At 39.5% G+C, this 24232-nt stretch overlaps 1 protein-coding gene across 1 annotated transcript in view; it reads right to left on the reverse strand.

Annotated features, from left to right (window-relative positions):
* The window catches only part of rab26 (RAB26, member RAS oncogene family), a 143494-nt gene that overhangs the window by 47544 nt on the left and 71718 nt on the right, over nucleotides 1-24232 (reverse strand). The window contains exon 5 of the mRNA XM_029706397.1: nucleotides 3347-3399. Coding sequence (XP_029562257.1) covers nucleotides 3347-3399 — 53 coding nt within the window. The remainder of the gene's footprint in view (nucleotides 1-3346; nucleotides 3400-24232) is intronic.

The raw sequence follows: 24232 nt of genomic DNA on the forward strand, positions 1-24232 counted from the left end.
TGCTGCTTTCCCAAATGCTTTCAACCTCTCGTGGCACTATGTGCTGCACTCGCTGCTGGTTACTCCCACACACTTGGCCATGCGCAAGTGTACACACACACACACACGCACACGCACACGCACACACACACAATCTGCCAACCATGGCCTTTATTCTCTGCACTTCAATCACTGTGGTTACCATTGATTAGCATGTATATGCCTGCATTGTGACGTGTGAACTCGTGTTTGTTTGTGTGTGTGTGTGTGTGTGTGTGTGTGTGTGTGTGTGTGTGTGTGTGTGTGTGTGTGTGTGTGTGTGTGAGCCACTACGTATAGCATAGCTATACTATCTCTCAACCTGCTCCAGGTGGACCTGCACCAAACTCCACCCCGTCTCTCTCAACACACATGCCTCTGAAGCATGCTGCCATGAACTATGCTCCAGTATGTGGGTGAATCTCCATGTTGAGGACGTAGATGGGTATAATATGCAGGAGAGATAAGCAGGTAGGGATCCACCAAATTCAAATGGGAATGGTTGATTATCATACTGTAATCTGCAGCACAGACCGATAGGAAATAAACATACATTTGATAGTGATGTATTGTATATGAATGAGGAGGGGGGAGTTTACAGTGAAAAGGAAAAATAGATACAGTACCGTTCAAAAGTTTGGACACACCTACTCATTCAAGGGTTTTTCTTAATTTTTTTTATATTTTCCACATTGTAGAATAAATGTGAAGATATCAGAACTATGAAATTACATGTTTGGAATCATGTAGTACCAAAAAACTACTATTAACTATTATTAACATATTTTATATTTAAGATTCATCAAAGTAGCTACACTTTTTCTTGATGACAGCTTTGCACACTCTTGGCATTCTCCCAGCTTGCTTCATGAGGTAGTCACCTGGAATGCCTTGTTAAAAGTTAATTTGTGGAATTTCTCTCCTTCTTAATGCGTTTGAGCCAGTCAGTTGTGTTGTGAAAAGGTAGGGGTGGTATACAGAAGCTAGCCCTATTTGGTAAAAGACCAAGTTCATATTATGGCAAGAACAGCTCAAATAAGAAAAGAGAAATGACAGTCCATCATTACTTTAAGACATGAAGGTCAGTGAATAAAGAACATTTCAAGACCTTTAAAAGTTTCAAGTGCAGTTGCAAAAACCATCAAGCTCTATGATGAAACTGGCTCTCATGAGGACCACCACAGGAAAGGAAGACCCAGAGTTACCTCTGCTGCAGAGGATAAGTTCATTAGAGTTACCAGCCTCAGAATATGCAGCCCAAATAAATGCTTCTCAGAGTTCAAGTAACAGACACATCACAACATCAACTGTTCAGAGGAGACTGCATGAATTAGGCTTCATGGTCGAATTGCTGCAAAGAAACCACTACTAAAGGACACCAATAAGAAGAAGAGACTCGCTTGGGCCAAGAAACATGAGCAATGGACATTAGATCAGTGGAAATCTGTCCTTTGGTCTGATGAGTCCAAATGTTAGATTTTTCATTCCAACCGCCGTGTCTTTGTGAGACACAGAGTAGGTGAATGGATTATCTCTGCAAGTGTGGTTCCAACCATGAAGCACGGAGAAGGAGGTGTGATGGTGTGGGGGTGCTTTGCTGGTGACACTGTCTGTGATTTATTTAGAATTCAAGGCACACTTAACCAGCATGGCTACCACAGCATTCTGCAGCGATACGCCATCCCATCTGATTTGTGCTTAGTGGGATTATCATTTGTTTTTCAACAGGACAATGACCCAACACACCTCCAGGCTGTGTAAGGGCTAGTTGACCAAGAAGGAGAGTGATGCATCAGATGACCTGGCCTCCACAATCACCCGACCTCAACCCAATTGAGATGGTTTGGGATGAGTTGGACCTCAGAGTGAAGGAAAAACAGCCAACAAGTGCTCAGCATATGTGGGAACTCCTTCAAGACTGTTGGAAAAGCATTCCTCATGACCTGGTTGAGAGAATGCCAAGAGTGTGTAAAGCTGTCATCAAGGCAAAGGGTGGCTACTTTGAAGAATCTGAAATATAAAATATATTTTGATTTGTTAAACCCTTTTTTGGTTATTACATGATTCCATATGTGTTATTTCATAGTTTCATAGAAAATAGTAAAAATAAAGAAAAACCCTTGAATGAGTAGGTGTGTCCAAACTTTTGACTGGTACTGTAACTCAACACTAAACATGTAAACCGTATACATTTTAAGGAAAAATACAAATGTATACGAATTAATTTCATTGTAATACTGAACTCTACGGAAGAAGTTTACACATTAATAAATGAGTGCTACACATTTGTGGTGAATGTGACGCTCTCCCCTTTACATAACCTGGTGAAATGCGCTGCATAAATACCCAACCATTATTACTGTCATTATCAACGCCAGCCGTAGTGAGAGTAAGTAACCTGCGCTATTGATCAGATTAAGTCAAAGTACGTGAGATTAATCACATTGTCTCTGCTTTCTAGGGCCCTGCGTATCTCCTGTATTTTTCTGTATTCATGAGAACCAGCTGCAGTTACAGAAGTGGAAACAGATGGCTCTGCAGCTACACAACATAGCTTCTCTTTGATGACTACACACCATTTGAAGCAATTTAACAGCCCACGTCTCTTTAAACCCTGTCGAGAAGACTTCTTGTCCTTTAATGTTCATCAAAGGACTAACATAGCTGTGGAGAAGACTGAGGGGGTGAAACGATTACGGCTGAAATGGCCTCCGAATCACAGTCTCATTAGAGAGCAGCCTGTAACGGCGGAGAGATGACACCATTTTGTGTCATGACAGATCTGTTCCCCCATTTTGGAAAATAATTACCCGTGATCTGCATCTACACACTCCATTCATCATCATCACCATCATACTAATCAGAACCAACTCTGACCTCACAATGGGCTCTATTTCAAAATGGTAGAATACAAAACAAGACAGCGCCATCATAATGTTCTTCCACACAACTTATGGTAACAGCTCGTCACACGTCACCTCACATCACACAGGTGGAAAGAAATAGAGGGAGAAAGAGAACGCGCCACTTAGATGAGGCAGAAATGGAGGAAGGAGGAAGGGATTGAATAGGATGGACAGTAAGGGAGAAATGGAAGGAGACAGTAGAGGAGGGAGGACATAGAGGTCAATGAAAGAGAAATAAAGGAAGTGAAGAGATTGGAGGGATGACTATGGAACTTTGCAAAGACCCAAACGCCGTTCCATGGATGACGCAGGTTAGGCAATGCCAGATATATAGAGGTGGGAAAGATTAAGAAAAGGAGAACCTTTATGCAGTGTTAAAGATCTGTCCCACAGACGGGACTTGGCACCCAACCAAGTCTTACCTTGATGTTGTCAAAGGAGGCCTTGTTAGTGACATCGTAGAGCAAGAGGAGAGCTGGGGAGAGATCACAGACACAGAGCATATCAACAGGCTATCTACGAATGGCGTCCACTAGAATCACTATGATAAGACTTGACAGAAAGTAAAACAATGGAAAAGTTCAATTTTAAAACCTTTTAAATTGATCATACATATTTGGCGCAATGTCATGAAATTAGAACAGAATATAGAATAGTGAAGAACCTGACCGTCTATCTGAGGTTGGAAATTCTGAATATGTAAATCAGCCGAGCCAGAATGATCACGTTTCAACCACAGTGAAACAAAGCCCACTGATGGCCTGTACCACAGTGATATAGCATCATTCATAAATACATAACATTCATAATGGCACTTCCACCTCTGAAATCAATACACAATAGTGACATGACAGCCTTTACATAAGCAACTATAGTATGCATTGGTTGAAGCTCAATGTTAAATCCCCTACCATCATATCTAAGCCACTATGACACCAATGTCGATGAAAATTCACAAATGAACTTGGAGGCACACAACACAATCTTCGCCTCAGGGTGGTTAGCATTAGGGACATCAGAAATGTTTGGACCCAAACCTAGCTCAAATTCTAGACGTTGGATTAAAATGAGGCTACAGCATCAATAAGGGAACCATTAGACTTAGATCCATTTAGACTAAATACGTTTGTATGTGCAACAGTTTTTAGTAAATTCACAATTTTACCGCTCACGTGCACATTTCTGTCCAATAAAAACCATTGACATGCTACCTTTTTGTAGCATTTCTGTCAATGCTAACATCTTTTCAGCTGAATCTTAGAGCGCATATGGCTGAAATCATCTGTGTAAACTGCAGACCAGGAAACTTGTGTGTAATCAGAGCACAAACAAATAAGATAGCGGACGTCCTTGGCTGCTATTATAGCCAGTTAGATACACCAAACTTTGGGAACACTGCCATGCTGCTAATTTATAATACATGCACACACCAGAACAGACGCGCCACTGTTAGAAGATCCAGAGCAAATTCTAGCCCTAACCTTATGCATTAATTATGCAATTTTCTTCTTGTCATTATAATTCAACTTTGTGCTGACTGATCAACACAGTGTCAAGTTACTTTTTAACGTGTTCCAGAAGTCGCCATCCACAAGTAAAAAGAAGCAGTGGTGCGGGTTGCACACAAAGCATCTAGGTAAAACATCATCCTTGCTTGCGGGACCTGTGCTCAGTCAAAAGAAAAACACAATGCTTGCTAACTTGGTTAGCTATGTTGTAAAATCAACTGTTAAACAAAAACGAATTTTATCAAGCAAGAGACATAAACGTTCAATGTACTGAGTGAATGAACAAAGACATTGTGGAACAAGCGTGTTCTGACATCACCAGACTGTCCATTTAAAGAGAGTGTCAAGTTAATGTATCTACAGTATAACAGTGTTTGAAGTGTAACGGTTTGCGTCACCATCCTGGGATTTGAAGGCCCTGGGTTCGCCTACCGGAGAAGATATTTTGACCATTCACTTGCGTGTATAGATTTTGATGTGTGCACACGCCAACACGCTGTGTTTATTATCATTTATTAGGTGTCTCTGAAAAGAGCCTTTGGGTTCATTGAGCATCGTTGAATGGCAAGAGACAGGGAGTGTGACGTGTACTAGTACTACTTTGCACGTCTTTTATTTTATTTAACCTTTATTTAAACAGGGAGTCACATTGAGATGAAATATCTATTTTACAAGAGAGCCCTGTATATATTACAATAAAAACAGAATAATAAAACATACACATGTGTATGAAACAATATAATTCAGCATACAATAACAAAATAAACATATTTAATCAAAGCAATCACATTCAACTAGATAGAGGTCCTAAATCAATCATTTAGAACTGCCTGAGTGGCACCAGCACATCTAGCTGCAGTGAACTCTGCAGATTGTTCCACAAATTAGGGGCAAAAATAACGACGCAGATTTCCCCAAATTGTGGAGACTTAAGGGATCTCTAGCGTTATCCATTCCTGACAACGGGTTTGTTAAGTTATGATTCTTAACTTAATTAATGAAGTTACATATGAAGGGAGTTTCTGAACGATTGCTTTATAAATAAATCGAAGAGAATGCCGCTCCTTCTTACAAACAGAGAGGTCCATCCCACATTTTTATAGACTTCAAAGAGGAGGAGAGAACAGTGGAGAAACTAGCTCTTAAACTCTCAAGGAAGATGTCGTTGCCCTCATCCGTCAGATGTAAGCCATCCCTACGGTACAAATGCAGACAACAAGTTGCACAGGTTGCAAACATTTCTCATTTTCAGGTGCCACTTTGTCATTTGAGAAGCTAAGACATTTGTCAAGCAGGTCCAAGTGAGCTGACAAACGACTAACGCCTTTTATGCACACAGTACATCGCACACTATCATTAGCACTTATGTGCACATAATGTAGAAAACATTAAGAACTTTCCATGACAGACTGACCAGGTGAATCCAGGTGAAAGCTATGATCGCTTATTGATGTCACTTGTTAAATCCACTTCAATCAGTGTAGATGAAGGGAAGGAGACAGGTTAAAGAAGGATTTTTAAGCCTTAAGAAAATTGAGACATGGATTGTGTATGCGTGCCATTCAGAGGGTGAATAGGCAAGACAAAATATTTAAGTGCCTTTGAACGGGGTATGCTAGTAGGTGCCAGGCCCACCTGTCCACAGTCGGTTTCAAGAACTGCATCGCTGCTGGGTTTTTCACACTCAACTGTTTCCCGAGCGTATCAAGAATGGTCCACCACCCAAAGGACATCCCACAACTGTATTTTGTATTTATTATGGATCCCCATGTGTTCCTGCCAAGGCAGCAGCTACTCTTTCTGGGGTCCAGCAAAATTAAGGCAGTTATACAATTTTAAAAACATTACAATACATTCACAAGATATTTCACAACGCATTAAGTGTGTGCCATCAGGTCCCTACTTTACTACCACATATCTACAACACAAAATCCATGTGTACGTGTGTGTATAGTGTCTATGGTATCGTGTGTGTGTGCATGCATGTGTGTCAAATCAAGTGAAATGCTTACTTACAAGCCCTTAACCAACAATGCAGTTTTAAGAAAAATACCCACAAAAAATGAAATGAAAGTAATAAATAATTAAAGAGCAGCAGTAAAATAACAATAGCGAGGCTACAGTTGAAGTCGGAAGTTTACATACACTTAGGTTGGAGTCATTAAATCTCGTTTTTCAACCACTCCACAAATGTCTTGTTAACAAACTATAGTTTTGGCAAGTCTGTTAGGACACAAGTAATTTTTCAACAATTGTTTACAGACAGATTATTTAATTTATAATTCACTGTATCATAATTCCAGTGGGTCAGAAGTTTACATACACTAAGTTGACTGTGCCTTTAAACAGCTTGGAAAATTCCAGAAAATTATGTCATGGCTTTTGAAGCTTCTGATAGGCTAATTGACATCATTTGAGTCAATTGGAGGTGTACCTGTGGATGTATTTCAAGGCCTACCTTCAAACTCAGTGCCTCTTTGCTTGACATCATGGGAAAATCAAAAGAAATTAGCCAAGACCTCAGAAAAATAATTGTAGACCTCCACAAGTCTGGTTCATCCTTGGGAGCAATTTGCAAACGCCTGAAGGAACCACGTTCATCTGTACAAACAATAGCACGCAAGTATAAACACTATGGGACCACGCAGCCGTCATACCACTCAGGAAGGAGACGCATTCTGTCTCCTAGAGATGAACGTAATTTGGTGCGAAAAGTGCAAATCAATCCCAGAACAACAGCAAAGGACCTTGTGAAGACGCTGGAGGAAACCGGTACAAAAGTATCTATATCCACAGTAAAACGAGTCCTATATTAACATAACCTGAAAGGCCGCTCAGCAAGGAAGAAGCCACTGATCCAAAACCACCATTAAAAAAGCCAGACTACGGTTTGCAACTGCACATGGGGATAAAGATCGTACTTTTTGAAGAAATGTCCTCTGGTCTGATGAAACAAAAATAGAACTGTTTGGCCATAATGGCCATCGTTATGTTTGGAAGAAAAGGGGAGGAAGTTAAAGCTTGGTCGCAAATGGCTCTTCCAAATGGACAATGACCCCAAGCATACTTCCAAAGTTGTGGGAATATGGCTTAAGGACAACAAAGTCAAGGTATTGGAGTGGCCATCACAAAGTCCTGACCTCAATCCTATAGAAAATGTGTGGGCAGAACTGAAAAAGTGTGTGCGAGCAAGGAGGTCACTAAACCTGACTCAGTTACACCAGCTCTGTCAGGAGGAATGGGCCAAAATTCACCCAGCTTATTGTGGGAAGCTTGTGGAAGGCTACCCAAAATGTTTGACCCAACAATTTAAAAGCAATGCTACCAAATACTAACTGAGTGTATGTAAACTTCTGACCCACTGTGAATGTGATGAAAGATAATTGAGGTAACATGTACATGTAGTTATTAAAGTGACTATGCATAGATAATAAACAGAGAGTAGCAGCAGCGAATGGGGGGGGGGCAATGCAAATAGTCTAGGTAGCCTTTTGACTAGATGTTCAGGAATCTTACGGCTTGGGGGTAGAAGCTGTTTAGAAGCCTCTTGGACCTAGACTTGGCATTCTGGTACCGCTTGCCGTGCGGTAGCAGAGAGAACAGTCTATGACTAGGGTGGCTGGAGTCTTTGACAATTTTTAGGGCCGTCATCTGACACCACCTAGTATAGAGGTCCTGTATGGCAGGAAGCTTGGCCCCAGTGATGTACTGGGCCGTTCGCATTACCCTTTGTAGTGTCTTACGGTCGGAGGCCGAGCAGTTGCCATACCAGGCAGTGATGCAACCAGTCAGGAAGCTCTCGATGGTGCAGCTGTAGAACCTTTTGAGGATCTGAGGACCCATGCCAAATCTTTTCAGTCTCCTGAGGGGGAATAGGTTTTGTCGTGCCCTCTTCGCAACTGTCTTGGTATGCTTGGACTATGTTAGTTTGTTGGTGATGTGGACACCAAGGAACTTCAAACTCTCAATCTGCTCCACTACAGCCCCGTCGAAGAGAATGAGGGTGTGCTCGGTCCTCCTTTTCCTGTAGTCCACAATCATCTCCTTTGTGTTGACCACGTTGAGTGAGATGTTGTTGTCCTGGCACCACACGGCCAGGTCTCTGACCTCCTCACTATAGGGTCTCTCGTCATTGTCGGTGATCAGGCCTACCACTGTTGTGTCATCGGCAAACTTAATGATGGTTTTGGAGTCATGCCTGGCCATGCAGTCATGAGTGAACAAGGAGTACAGGAGGGGACTGAGAAAGCACCCCTGAGGGGCCCCCTTGTTGAGGACCAGCGGGGCGGATGTGTTGTTACCTACCCTTACCACCTGGGGCGGCCCGTCAGGAAGTCCAGGATCCAGTTGCAGAGGGAGGTGTTTAGTCCCAGGGTCCTTAGCCTATTGATGAGCTTTGAGGGCACTATGGTGTTAAACGCTGAGCTGTAGTCAAGGAATAGCATTCTCACATAGTTGTTCCTTTTGTCCAGATGTGAAAGGGTGGTGTGGAGTGCAGTAGAGATTGCATCATCTGTGGATCTGTTGGGGCGGTATGCAAATTGGAGTGGGTCATGTACATACTACCTCAACTAACCGGTGCCCCTGCACATTGACTCTGTACCGCACCCCCCTGTATATATTGTTATTTTTTACTACTGCTCTTTAATTACTTGTTACTTTTATCTCTTATTCTTATCAGTATTTTTTGAAAATGCAATGTTGGTTAGGGGCTCGTAACTAAGGTCTACACCTGTTTTATTTGGCGCATGTAACTAATACAATTTGATTTGACCTGAGCTCAATTTCGAGTCTCATAGCAAAGGGTGTGAATATATTATTTACATCATTTTTAACATAATCATTATGGGGTATTGTGTGTAGACTGATGAGAATTTGTATTTATTTAATCAATTTTAGAATAAGGCTGTAACATAACAAAATGTTGAAAAAGTCAAGGGGTCTGAATAACGTTCTGGAGGCGGGTCCGACCCGGTACTAGGTTGGTGTACCTAATAAACTGTCTGGTGAGTGTATAAATATACAGTACCAGTCAAAAGTTTGGACACACCCACTCAGTCAAGGGTTTTTCTTTATCTTTACTATTTTCTACATTGTAGAATAATAGTAAAGACATCAAAACTATGAAATAACACATATGGAATCATGTAGTAACCAAAAAGGTGTTAAACAAATCAAAATATATTTTATATTTGAGATTCTTCAAAGTAGCCACCCTTTGCCTTGGTATAGAGAAGATAGCCCTATTTGGTAAAAGACAAAGTCCATAGTATGGCAAGAACAGCTCAAATAAGCAAAGAGAAATGACAGTCCATCATTTCCTTAAAACATGAAGGTCAGTCAAGAACTTTGAAAGTTTCTTCAAGTGCAGTCGCAAAAACCGTCAAGCTCTATGATGTAACTGGCTCTCATGAGAACCGCCACAGGAAAGGAAAGCCCAGAGTTACCTCTGCTGCAGAGGATAAGTTCATTAGAGTTACCAGCCTCAGAAATTGCAGCTCAAATATATGCTTCAAGGAGTTCAAGTAACAAACACATCTCAACCAGACGTCAACCGATTAATCAGCAATTATGGCCGATTTCAAGTTTTCATAACAATCGGTAATCTGCATTTTTGGGCTCCGATTATGGCCGATTACATTGCACTCCACGAGGAGACTGCGTGGCAGGCTGACCACCTGTTATGCGAGTGCAGCAAGGAGCCAAGGTAAGTTGCTAGCTAGCTTTAAACTTATCTCATAAAAAACAATTAATCTTAACATAATCACTAGTTAACTACACATGGTTGATGATATTACTAGTTTAACTAGCTTGTCCTGTGTCGCAAATAATCAATGCGGTGCATTGATTATTTACCTAACCATAATGTACCTAACCATAAACAAAAATGCCTTTCTTAAAATCAATACACAAGAATATTTTTTTAAACCTGCATATTTAGTTAAAAGAAATTCATGTTAGCAGGCAATATTAACTAGGGAAATTGTGTCACTTCTCTTGCATTTTGTGCAAGCAGAATCAGGGTGTATGCAGCAGTTTGGGCCGCCTGGCTCGTTGCAAACTGTGTGAAGACCATTTCTTCCTAACAAGGACCGTAATTAATTTGCCAGAATTTTACATAATTATGACATAACATTGAAAGTTGTGCAATGAAACAGCAATATTTAGACTTAGGGATGCCACCCGTTCGATAAAATATGGAACGTTCCCGAATTTCACTGAAAGAATAAACGTTTTGTTTTCGAAATTATAGTTTCCGGATTGGACCATATTAATGACCTAAGGCTCGTATTTATGTGTGTTTATTATATTATAATTAAGTCTATGATTTGATATTTGATAGACCAGTCTGACTGAGCGGTGGTAGGCAGCAGCAGGCTCGTAAACATTCATTCAAACAGCACTTTCCTGCGTTTGCTTGCAGCTCTTAGCAATACTTGAAGCACAACGCTGTTTATGACTTCAAGCCGATCAACTCCCGAGATTAGGCTGGCAATACAATAGTGCCTATAAGAACATCCAATAGTCAAAGGTATATGAAATACAAATGGTATAGAGAGAAATAGTCCTATAATTCCTATAATAACTACAACCTAAAACTTCTTAACTGGGAATATTGAAGACTCATGTTAAAAGGAACCACCAGCTTTCATATGTTCTCATGATCTGAGCAAGGAAATTAAACGTTAGCTTTTTTACATGGCACATATTGCACTTTTACTTTCTTCTCCAACACAGTTTTTTTGCCTTTTTTAAACCAAATTGAACATGTTTCATTATTTATTTGAGACTAAATTGATTTTATTTATGTATTATATTAAGTTAAAATAAAAGTGTTCATTCAGTATTGTTGTAATTGTCATTATTACAAATATATATAAAAATCAGCCGATTAATTGGTATCGGATTTTTTTGGTCCTCCAATAATCGGTATCTGTCACATCCTGACCCTAGTAAGATGTCATTTTCTATAGTAGAGTAGGGCAGGGGGTGACAGGGGGTGTTTTGGGTTGTTCTATGTTTTGGGTTGTTCTATTTCTATGTTTAAGTTCTAGTTTTTCTATTTCTATGTTGGGATTGTTTGGGGTGATCTCTAATTGGAGGCAGCTGATCCTCGTTGCCTCTGATTAGAGATCATATTTAAGTAGGGGTTTTTCGCTTCCTGTTTTGTGGGTTATTATCTTTTGAGTAGTGTGTTTTCCTCTCTGCGTCACGGTTTGTTGTTTTTGTGTATTTTTCGTGTACTGCATTTAGTTTCACAATAAATAAAATATGTGGAACTACGAACACGCTGCATTTTGGTCCGATCCGTTAGACAACCGTGACATTATCGGTATTGGAAAATCATAAATCGGTCGACCTCTAATCTCAACATCAGCCGTGTGGAGGAAACTGTGTGAATCAGACCTTCATGGTCAAATTGCTACAAAGAAATCACTACTATAGGACACCAATAATAAGAAGAGACTTGCTTTGGCCAAGAAACACAAGCAATGGACATTAGTTCGGTAGAAATCTGTCTTTTTTAAACAGGACAATAACCCAACACACCTCCAGGCTGTGTAAGGGCTATTTGACCAAGAAGGAGAGTGATGGAGTGCTGCTTCAGATGACCTGGCCCCCACAATCACCTGACCTCAACCCAATTCAGATGGTTTGGGATGAGTTGGACTGCAGAGTGATGGAAAAGCAGCCAACAAGTGCTCAGCATATATGGGAACTCCTTCAACTGTTGGAAAAGCATTCCTCATGAAGCTGGTTGAGAGAATGCCAAGAGTGTGCAAAGCTGTGTTATTTCATAGTTTTGATATCTTCACTATTATTCTACAATGTAGAAAATAGTACAATTAAAGAAACCCTGGTAGGTGTGTCCAAACTTTTGACCTCACATAAGGGTTTACAAGAAATTGCTCCACAAGAACTTAGCTAGACTCTCCTCTCCTCAAAACAATTAGGAATGAATGTTTCCATCAAACCCCCCCCCCCCCCCCCCCCCCGCCCCGCTCCACATCTCTCCATGGCATTTCACGGCCAATTTATTTATGGTTCAATTATTTTATTCTGTTTCAGTTTTTGGGGGGGTGGGGAGGGGGAACAATTCCATGAAGGGTGCATAATTAGCGTATGGCTGGGGAGAATGAAGCCGTAGCCTGCTCCATTCCTCTCACTGATAACACAGCCATGGATTTTTACACACCACCAGTGGGGAGGGGGAGGTGGGGTTCTGTCCACTGGAATAAAGCAGCTGTGATATACAGCCTTGAACAGAACAGACCAGAACAGTACAGACCAAAACAAACTACAACAGACCAGAACAGTCCACAACAGAACACACCAAAACAGACCATGTCTGAATGCAGCCGTCTTTATCAGCCTCTAACAGAAGAGTGAGAGAAGCAGACAAAAAAAACGAATTTCCTCTCCTCTCCTTCACCCTCTCCAATCAAATTAACTCTCCTGTAACAGTGGGAGGAAGAGGGGAAGGTTCCGGTGGAGGTTGAGGGAACTAAAGTTTGGTAAACTGTTGCTCCCAGGTGTTCCTAGTCAAATCCAATCAAATGTTATTGGTCACATACACATATTTAGCAGATGTTATTGCTGGTGTAGCGAAACGCTTGTGTTCCTAGCTCCAACAGTGCAGTAATGCCTAATAATTCACAACAATACACACAAATCTAAAAGTAAAAGAATGGAATTAAGAAATATATAAATATTAGGATGAGCAATGTCGAAGTGGCATTGACTAAAATACAGTAGAATAGAATACAGTATATGCAGTTGAAGTCGGAAGTTTACATACACCTTGGCCAAATACATTTAAACTCAGTTTTTCACAATTCCTGACATTTAATCATAGTAAAAATTTGCTGTCTTAGGTCAATTAGGATCACCACTTTAATTTAAGAATGTGAAATGTCAGAATAATAGTAGAGAGAATGATTAACTTCAGATTTTATTTCTTTCATCACATTCACAGTGGGTCAGAAGTTTACATGCACTCAATTAGTATTTCGTAGCATTGCCTTTAAATTGTTTAACTTGGGTCAAACGTTTTGGGTAGTCAGGTTTAGTGGCCTCCTTGCTCACACACACTTTTTCAGTTCTGCCCACAAATGTTCTATGGGATTGAGGTCAGGACTTTGTGATGGCCACTCCAATACCTTGACTTTGTTGTCCTTAAGCCAAGCTTTAACTTCCTGACTGATGTCTTGAGATGTTGCTTCAATATATCCACATCATTTTCCATCCTCATGATGCCATCTATTTTCTGAATTGCACCAGTCCCTCCTGCAGCAAAGCACAACCACAACATGATGCTGCCACCCCCATGCTTCACGGTTGGGATGGTGTTCTTCGGCTTGCAAGCCTCCCCCTTTTCCTCCAAACATAATGATGGTCATTATGGCCAAACAGTTCTATTCTTGTTTCATCAGATCAGAGGACATTTCTCCAAAAGTACGATCTTTGTCCTCATGTGCAGTTGCAAACCGTAGTCTGGCTTTTTTAATGGCGGTTTTGGAGCAGTGGCTTCTTCCTTGCTGAGCAGCCTTTCAGGTTATGTCGATATAGGACTCATTTTACTGTGGATATAGATACTTTGTACCGGTTTCCTCCAGCATCTTCACAAGGTCCTTTGCTGTTGTTCTGGGATTGATTTGCACTTTTCGCAACAAAGTACGTTCATCTATAGGAAATAGAATGCGTCTCCTTCCTGAGCGGTATGACGGCTGCGTGGTCCCATGGTGTTTATACTTGCGTGCTATTGTTTGTACAGATGAACATGGTACCTTCAGGCGTTTGGAAATCGCTCCCAAGGATGAACCAGACTTGTGGAGGTCTACAATTCTTTTCTGAGGTCTAGAATGATTTCTTTTGAATTTCCCATGATGTCAAGCAAAGAGGCACTGAGTTTGAAGGTAAGCCTTGAAATACATCCACAGGTACACCTCCAATTGACTCAAATGATGTCAATTAGCCTATCAGAAGCTTCTAAAGCCATGGCATCATTTTCTGGAATTTTCCAAGCTGTTTAAAGGCTGTTTAATCGACTTGCCAAAACTATAGTTTGTTAACAAGAAATTTGTGGAGTGGTTGAAAAATGAGTTTCAATGACTTTAACCTAAGTGTATGTAAACTTCCAACTTCAGCTGTACATATACATTATTAAAGTGACGAGTATTTCCATGTCTATGTACTGTATATAGGGCAGCAGCCTCTAATGCTTGGATCTAAATATTTTTAAATAATGGGAATTTTTATAAGGGAGGAATGGTGTTTCAAGATACATTAAGGAAATGTCCAACGGTGGCAGGTCGGTGTTCAAACAGTAATCATTTGCACAACACACACAGATAATCTAACATTCCCACATACAACAATGTATTGCCATTAAATCATCCAAGGAAAAAAAATTCTGACAAGCATCCTGTAGTCAACCCACTGTTAATAACCTGCCAGGTGCCAGCCACAGCTAATCTAACATTCCCACATACAACAATGTATTGCCATTAAATCATCCAAGGAAAAAAACTTCTGACAAGCATCCTGTAGTCAACCCAGTGTAAAATTCCAGCCATGAGCCAGCCCTGTCCATTGTGAATAGATGGACGCTTTGCGCTTGCTACTGACAGCTGTATTCCCATTTTCTGTTGCCTAAAGAGGGACTAGGGTGGGGTGACAGTGATAAAGGGTGTGTGAGTGGATGCCAGGATCCAGAAGAGACACAGTGAAACAGGCAGAGAATGCTGCCGTCTGACTGTCTGTGTATCTGTCTGTGCATGCGTCGGGTGTACGTGCCTGCCTGCCTGCCTGCCTGCCTGTGTCTGGAACTCTGAGAAGTGCCAAGTCATCACCACCCACATGCATATCAACAGGTAATCATCAGCATAATTCATAATGGAAACATCCTCACAAAACAATCCTTTTTCCCATTCTGATAACCGCTACTAATCCAAAGAAGTCGTAATCAAATCTTAATCCCCATTTTACCAACATCTTTCAATATTTCAGCTTTCAGGGATGTGAAATAACAAGCAAAAATGTATTGATGAGTTTTGATTAATTCATTTTCAGATTAAGATATTATTTAGAAAGAATAACGTGCATTAGAAATAAGCACCTTAAACTTCAAGGGATATCACTTCAATATATATACAGATGTAGGATCTTAATTTGAACCAGTTTGCTACAGCAGGAAAATAATCTCGCAGAAACAGGAAATGTGAATTATTATGTGGATTTTAATAAATTGACATTTTTGTAGGGGTTAATACATTATCTAATACGTTATCCGTAAGGGAAAATCAAGTCTGAAATTTGAAATTTGACATTTCAAACTTCCAAAGCCTTTTTAAACCTCAAATGCACTACAAGTTTCCTGCATTGCAGGAAAGTTCTCCTGCAACAGGGCGATCATATTAAGATCATACACCTGTATAACACATTCTGATTTCTGGTGAGTGTTTGTTTAGATGGCATCCATCACGGAAAGAATGGATCAATCACTGTGACAACTGCATTCCTAATTCCTCTGAATGGAGCTGCTGTCTTCAGATAATTGGTGATTGGTGATGGAGAGAGGAGAGGAGAGAGAGGGGGAGAAAGTGAGAGAAGGTGAGAAAGAGAAGGTGTGTGAGAGAGAGAAAGTATGAGAGGAGAATGGGAGATAAACAAGGGTGATGGAGAAAATGAGAGGCAGGGTAGTAGAGGAGGATACTCTGCTGGAGGGTTCAGAAATGTGAGAAAACATCTGAGTATCCTCCACTCACTTCCAATATAGTAAAGCCCTGGTCCTTCATCCAGTGACCCGAACATCCTGGTTTAATATGCAGCAGGAGGCCTGTTCTTCTTCTCCTCCTCCATCTCTCAACTACCTTTTCCCTCGGTTTCCCTCTCCTCCATCTGCCTCCTTCTCTCTCTCTCTCATTCCTCGCTCCCTGTCCCCCTGAGATATGACATATTTCTCCTGGGGCTGCTGTTGAGCAGAATGCATAGGCAGCCATTAGGGAGGAGAGGAGCAACTAAAGATGGAGACAACGAGCCAGAAAAGGAGAGGAGTGGTGGACACTTATCATGCAGCGACTGTGCCGAGTGTGCTCCAAACTGTGATATTCCAAATCAGCCCACTACATGTATCTCTTAATCTCTATCGATCACTTCAATAGTTTCTTGTTCTTGATTTGGATTTTATTCAAAATATCCCACATTTGTCTGAGAAGTAAGACTTTAGAGGACAACTCTAATGGTGGGCTGAACACAATAAACAACAATGCTAAATCATTTCCCTTGGTTCCATCCTTTCCTCATCTTCTTTTTCTCTCTCTATCCATGTGTGTGCCACGCCTTCCATCAGGCCCCACATCAAGCCCCACTCTCACAGTTTGGCCTGCATTAGAGGCACAAGCACGCGTCTACAAGCCCTCATTCACACCGTGCTCACAGACCAGTGTAGCTGACAACTCTATTCCTCCGGTGCAGTGTAATGATAAAAGTTCCATTCCCCAGCCCAGAAAGCACTGACAGAGACCATCAGAGAGACTAGCAGCATGTCTCCTATTAGAGCTGCAGTATGGAAGGCTTGTAGGCAGAAGAAAGGAAATAAAGAAAGAGAAAGAGAGAGAAAGAAAGAAAGAAAGAGAGAGAGATGCTGTATCATTATACTGTATCACACTGTTCTCTACGTTCATTACACTGTATCACACTGTTCTCTACGTTCATTACACTGTATCACACTGGTCTCTACATTCCTTATACTGTATCACACTGTTCTCTACCTTCATTATACTGTATCACACTGTTCTCTATGTTCATTACACTGTGTCACACTGTTCTCTACGTTCATTACACAGTATCACACTGTTCTCTACGTTCATTACACTGTATCACACTGTTCTCTACGTTCATAACACTGTTCTCTATGTTCATTACACTATATCACACTGTTCTCTATGTTCATTACACTGTATCACACTGTTCTCTATGTTCATTACACTGTATTACACTGTTCTCTATGTTCATTACACTATATCACACTGTTCTCTACGTTCATTACACTGTATCACACTGTTCTCTACGTTCATTACACTGTATCACACTGTTCTCTACGTTCATTATACTGTATCACACTGTTCTCTACATTCATTACACTGTATCACACTGTTCTCTACGTTTATTACACTGTATCACACTGTTCTCTACGTTCATTATACTGTATCACACTGTTCTCTACGTTCATTATACTGTATCACACTGTTCTCTACGTTCATTATACTGTATCACACTGTTCTCTACGTTCATTATACTGTATCACACTGTTCTCTACGTTTATTACACTGTATCACACTGTTCTCTACGTTCATTACACTGTATCACACTGTTCTCTACGTTCATTATACTGTATCACACTGTTCTCTACATTCATTACACTGTATCACACTGTTCTCTACGTTTATTACACTGTATCACACTGTTCTCTACGTTCATTATACTGTATCACACTGTTCTCTACGTTCATTATACTGTATCACACTGTTCTCTACGTTCATTATACTGTATCACACTGTTCTCTATGTTCATTACACTGTATCACACTGTTCTCTACGTTCATTATACTGTATCACACTGTTCTCTAAATTCATTACACTGTATCACTCTGTTCTCTACGTTCATTACACTATATCACATTGTTCTAAACGTTCATTACACTGTTCTCTATGTTCATTACACTGTATCACACTGTTCTCTATGTTCATTACACTGTTCTCTATGTTCATTACACTGTATCACACTGTTCTCTATGTTCATTACACTGTTCTCTATGTTCATTACACTGTATCACACTGTTCTCTACGTTCATTACACTGTTCTCTATGTTCATTACACTGTATCACACTGTTCTCTATGTTCATTAAACTGTATCACACTGTTCTCTACGTTCATTATACTGTATCACACTGTTCTCTACATTCATTACACTGTATCACTCTGTTCTCTACGTTCATTACACTATATCACATTGTTCTCTACGTTCATTACACTGTATCACACTGTTCTCTACATTCATTACACTGTATCACACTGTTCTCTACGTTCATTACACTATATCACATTGTTCTCTACGTTCATTACACTGTATCACACTGTTCTCTACGTTCATTATACTGTATCACACTGTTCTCTACATTCATTACACTGTATCACTCTGTTCTCTACGTTCATTACACTATATCACATTGTTCTCTACGTTCATTACACTGTTCTCTACGTTCATTACACTATATCACACTGTTCTCTACGTTCACTACACTGTATCACACTGTTCTCTACATTCATAACACTGTATCACACTGTTCTCTATGTTCATTACACTGTATCACACTGTTCTCTATGTTCATTACACTGTATCACACTGTTCTCTACGTTCATTACACTGTTCTCTATGTTCATTACACTGTATCACACTGTTCTCTACATTCATTATACTGTATCACACTGTTCTCTATGTTCATCATACTGTATCACACTGTTCTCTACCTTCATTATACTGTATCACACTGTTCTCTATGTTCATTACACTATATCACACTGTTCTCTACGTTCATTACACTGTATCACACTGTTCTCTATGTTCATTACACTGTATTACACTGTTCTCTATGTTCATTACACTATATCACACTGTTCTCTACGTTCATTACACTGTATCACACTGTTCTCTACGTTCATTATACTGTATCACACTGTTCTCTACGTTCATTATACTGTATCACACTGTTCTCTGCGTTCATTATACTGTATCACACTGTTCTCTGCGTTCATTACACTGTATCACACTGTTCTCTACGTTCATTATACTGTATCACACTGTTCTCTACATTCATTACACTGTATCACTCTGTTCTCTACGTTCATTACAATATATCACAATGTTCTCTACGTTCATTATACTGTATCACACTGTTCTCTACATTCATTACACTGTATCACTCTGTTATCTACGTTCATTACACTATATCACAATGTTCTCTACGTTCATTACACTGTTCTCTATGTTCATTACACTATATCACACTGTTCTCTACGTTCACTACACTGTATCACACTGTTCTCTACATTCATAACACTGTATCACACTGTTCTCTATGTTCATTACACTGTATCACACTGTTCTCTATGTTCATTACACTGTATCACACTGTTCCCTATGTTCATTACACTGTATCACACTGTTCCCTACGTTCAATACACTGTATCACACTGTTCTCTACGTTCATTACACTGTTCTCTATGTTCATTACACTGTATCACACTGTTCTCTACGTTCATTACACTGTTCTCTATGTTCATTACACTGTATCACACTGTTCTCTATGTTCATTACACTGTATTACACTGTTCTCTATGTTCATTACACTATATCACACTCTACGTTCATTACACTGTATCACACTGTTCTCTATGTTCATTACACTGTATTACACTGTTCTCTATGTTCATTACACTATATCACTCTGTTCTCTACGTTCATTACACTGTATCACACTGTTCTCTACGTTCATTATACTGTATCACACTGTTCTCTAAGGTCATTATACTGTATCACACTGTTCTCTACATTCATTACACTGTATCACACTGTTCTCTACGTTCATTATACTGTATCACACTGTTCTCTATGTTCATTACACTGTATCACACTGTTCTCTACGTTCATTATACTGAATCACACTGTTCTCTGCATTCATTATACTGTATCACACTGTTCTCTACGTTCATTATACTGTATCACACTGTTCTCTACGTTCATTACACTGTATCACACTGTTCTCTACGTTCATTATACTGTATCACACTGTTCTCTACATTCATTACACTGTATCACTCTGTTCTCTACGTTCATTACACTATATCACACTGTTCTCTACGTTCATTACACTGTTCTCTATGTTCATTACACTGTATCACACTGTTCTCTACATTCACTACACTGTATCACACTGTTCTCTACATTCATTAGACTGTATCACACTGTTCTCTACGTTCATTACACTATATCACACTGTTCTCTATGTTCATTACACTGTATCACACCGTTCTCTACATTCATAACACTGTAACACACTGTTCTCTACGTTCATTACACTATATCACACTGTTCTCTACGTTCACTACACTGTATCACACTGTTCACTACATTCATAACACTGTATCACACTGTTCTCTATGTTCATTACACTGTATCACACTGTTCTCTATGTTCATTACACTGTATCACACTGTTCTCTATGTTCATTACACTGTATCACACTGTTCTCTACATTCATTATACTGTATCACACTTTTCGCTACGTTCATTACACTATATCACACTGTTCTCTATGTTCATTACACTGTATCACACCGTTCTCTACATTCATAACACTGTAACACACTGTTCTCTACGTCTACGTTCATTACACTATATCACACTGTTCTCTATGTTCATTACACTATATCACACTGTTCTCTGTTCATTACACTGTTCTCTACATTCACTATACTGTTCTCTACGTTCACTAAACTTTATCACACTGTTCTCTACATTCATAACACTGTATCACACTGTTCTCTATGTTCATTACACTGTATCACACTGTTCTCTACGTTCATTATACTGTATCACACTGTTCTCTACATTCATTACACTGTATCACTCTGTTCTCTACGTTCATTACACTATATCACATTGTTCTCTATGTTCATTACACTGTTCTCTACGTTCATTACACTATATCACACTGTTCTCTACGTTCACTACACTGTATCACACTGTTCTCTACATTCATAACACTGTATCACACTGTTCTCTATGTTCATTACACTGTATCACACTGTTCTCTATGTTCATTACACTGTATCACACTGTTCTCTACGTTCATTACACTGTTCTCTATGTTCATTACACTGTATCACACTGTTCTCTACATTCATTATACTGTATCACACTGTTCTCTACCTTCATTATACTGTATCACACTGTTCTCTATGTTCATTATACTGTATCACACTGTTCTCCACGTTCATTACACTGTATCACACTGTTCTCTATGTTCATTACACTGTGTCACACTGTTCTCTACGTTCATTACACTATATCACACTGTTCTCTATGTTCATTACACTGTATCACACTGTTCTCTACATTCATTATACTGTATCACACTGTTCTCTACCTTCATTATACTGTATCACACTGTTCTCTATGTTCATTATACTGTATCACACTGTTCTCTACCTTCATTATACTGTATCACACTGGTCTCTATGTTCATTACACTGTATCACACTGTTCTCTACGTTCATTACACTGTATCACACTGTTCTCTACGTTCATAACACTGTTCTCTATGTTCATTACACTATATCACACTGTTCTCTACGTTCATTACACTGTATCACACTGTTCTCTATGTTCATTACACTGTATTACACTGTTCTCTATGTTCATTACACTATATCACACTGTTCTCTACGTTCATTACACTGTATCACACTGTTCTCTACGTTCATTATACTGTATCACACTGTTCTCTACGTTCCTTATACTGTATCACACTGTTCTCTACGTTCATTATACTGTATCACACTGTTCTCTGCGTTCATTATACTGTATCACACTGTTCTCTATGTTCATTATACTGTATCACACTGTTCTTTACGTTCATTACACTGTATCACACTGTTCTCTACGTTAATCATACTGTATCACACTGTTCTCTACATTCATTACACTGTATCACTCTGTTCTCTACGTTCATTACACTATATCACACTGTTCTCTACGTTCATTACACTGTTCTCTATGTTCATTACACTGTATCACACTGTTCTCTACATTCACTACACTGTATCACACTGTTCTCTACATTCATTATATTGTATCACACTGTTCTCTACGTTCATTACACTATATCACACTGTTCTATGTTCATTACACTGTATCACACCGTTCTCTACATTCATAACACTGTAACACACTGTTCTCTACGTTCATTACACTATATCACACTGTTCTCTACGTTCACTACACTGTATCACACTGTTCTCTACATTCATAACACTGTATCACACTGTTCTCTATGTTCATTACACTGTATCACACTGTTCTCTATGTTCATTACACTGTATCACACTGTTCTCTATGTTCATTACACTGTATCACACTGTTCTCTACGTTCATTATACTGTATCACACTGTTCTCTACGTTCATTACACTGTATCACTCTGTTCTCTACGTTCATTACACTATATCACACTGTTCCCTACGTTCAATACACTGTATCACACTGTTCTCTACGTTCATTACACTGTTCTCTATGTTCATTACACTGTATCACACTGTTCTCTACGTTCATTACACTGTTCTCTATGTTCATTACACTATATCACACTGTTCTATACCTTCATTATACTGTATCACACTGTTCTCTTTGTTCATTACACTATATCACACTGTTCTCTACGTTCACTACACTGTATCACACTGTTCTCTACGTTCATTACACTGTATCACACTGTTCTCTACGTTCATAACACTGTTCTCTATGTTCATTACACTATATCACACTGTTCTCTACCTTCATTATACTGTATCACACTGTTCTCTTTGTTCATTACACTATATCACACTGTTCTCTACATTCATTACACTGTATCACACTGTTCTCTATGTTCATTACACTGTTCTCTATGTTCATTACACTATATCACACTGTTCTCTACGTTCATTATACTGTATCACACTGTTCTCTACGTTCATTATACTGTATCACACTGTTCTCTACATTCATTACACTGTATCACACTGTTCTCTACGTTCATTATACTGTATCACACTGTTCTCTATGTTCATTACACTGTATCACACTGTTCTCTACGTTCATTATACTGTATCACACTGTTCTCTGCGTTCATTATACTGTATCACACTGTTCTCTACGTTCATTATACTGTATCAAACTGTTCTCTACGTTCATTACACTGTATCACACTGTTCTCTACGTTCATTATACTGTATCACACTGTTCTCTACATTCATTACACTGTTTCACTCTGTTCTCTACGTTCATTACACTATATCACACTGTTCTCTACGTTCATTACACTGTTCTCTATGTTCATTACACTGTATCACACTGTTCTCTACATTCACTACACTGTATCACACTGTTCTCTACATTCATTATACTGTATCACACTGTTCTCTACGTTCATTACACTATATCACACTGTTCTCTATGTTCATTACACTGTATCACACCGTTCTCTACATTCATAACACTGTAACACACTGTTCTCTACGTTCATTACACTGTATCACACTGTTCTCTACGTTCACCTACACTGTATCACACTGTTACTACATTCATAACACTGTATCACACTGTCTCTATGTTCATTTACACTGTATCACCACCTGTTCTCTAGGATTCATTACACTGTAAGCACACTGTATCTCTATGTTCATTACACTGTATCACACTGTTCTCATACGTTCATTATACATGTATCACACTGTGCTCTAACGGTCATTACACATGATCAACTCTGTTCCAAACGTCAGTACACTATATCACACGGTTCCCTACTGTGGTCAATACACTGTAATCACACTGGACTCTACGTTCATTACACTGTTCTCTATGTTCATTACACTGTAATCACACTGTTTCTCTACGTTTCTTACACTGTTCTCTATGTTCATTACACTGTATCCACACGGTTCTACGTTCATTAACTGTGTCTCTCTCCACTGTTCTCTA

This window comes from Salmo trutta, chromosome 2, assembly GCF_901001165.1.
Source record: "Salmo trutta chromosome 2, fSalTru1.1, whole genome shotgun sequence".
Lineage (NCBI taxonomy): Eukaryota > Metazoa > Chordata > Actinopteri > Salmoniformes > Salmonidae > Salmo > Salmo trutta.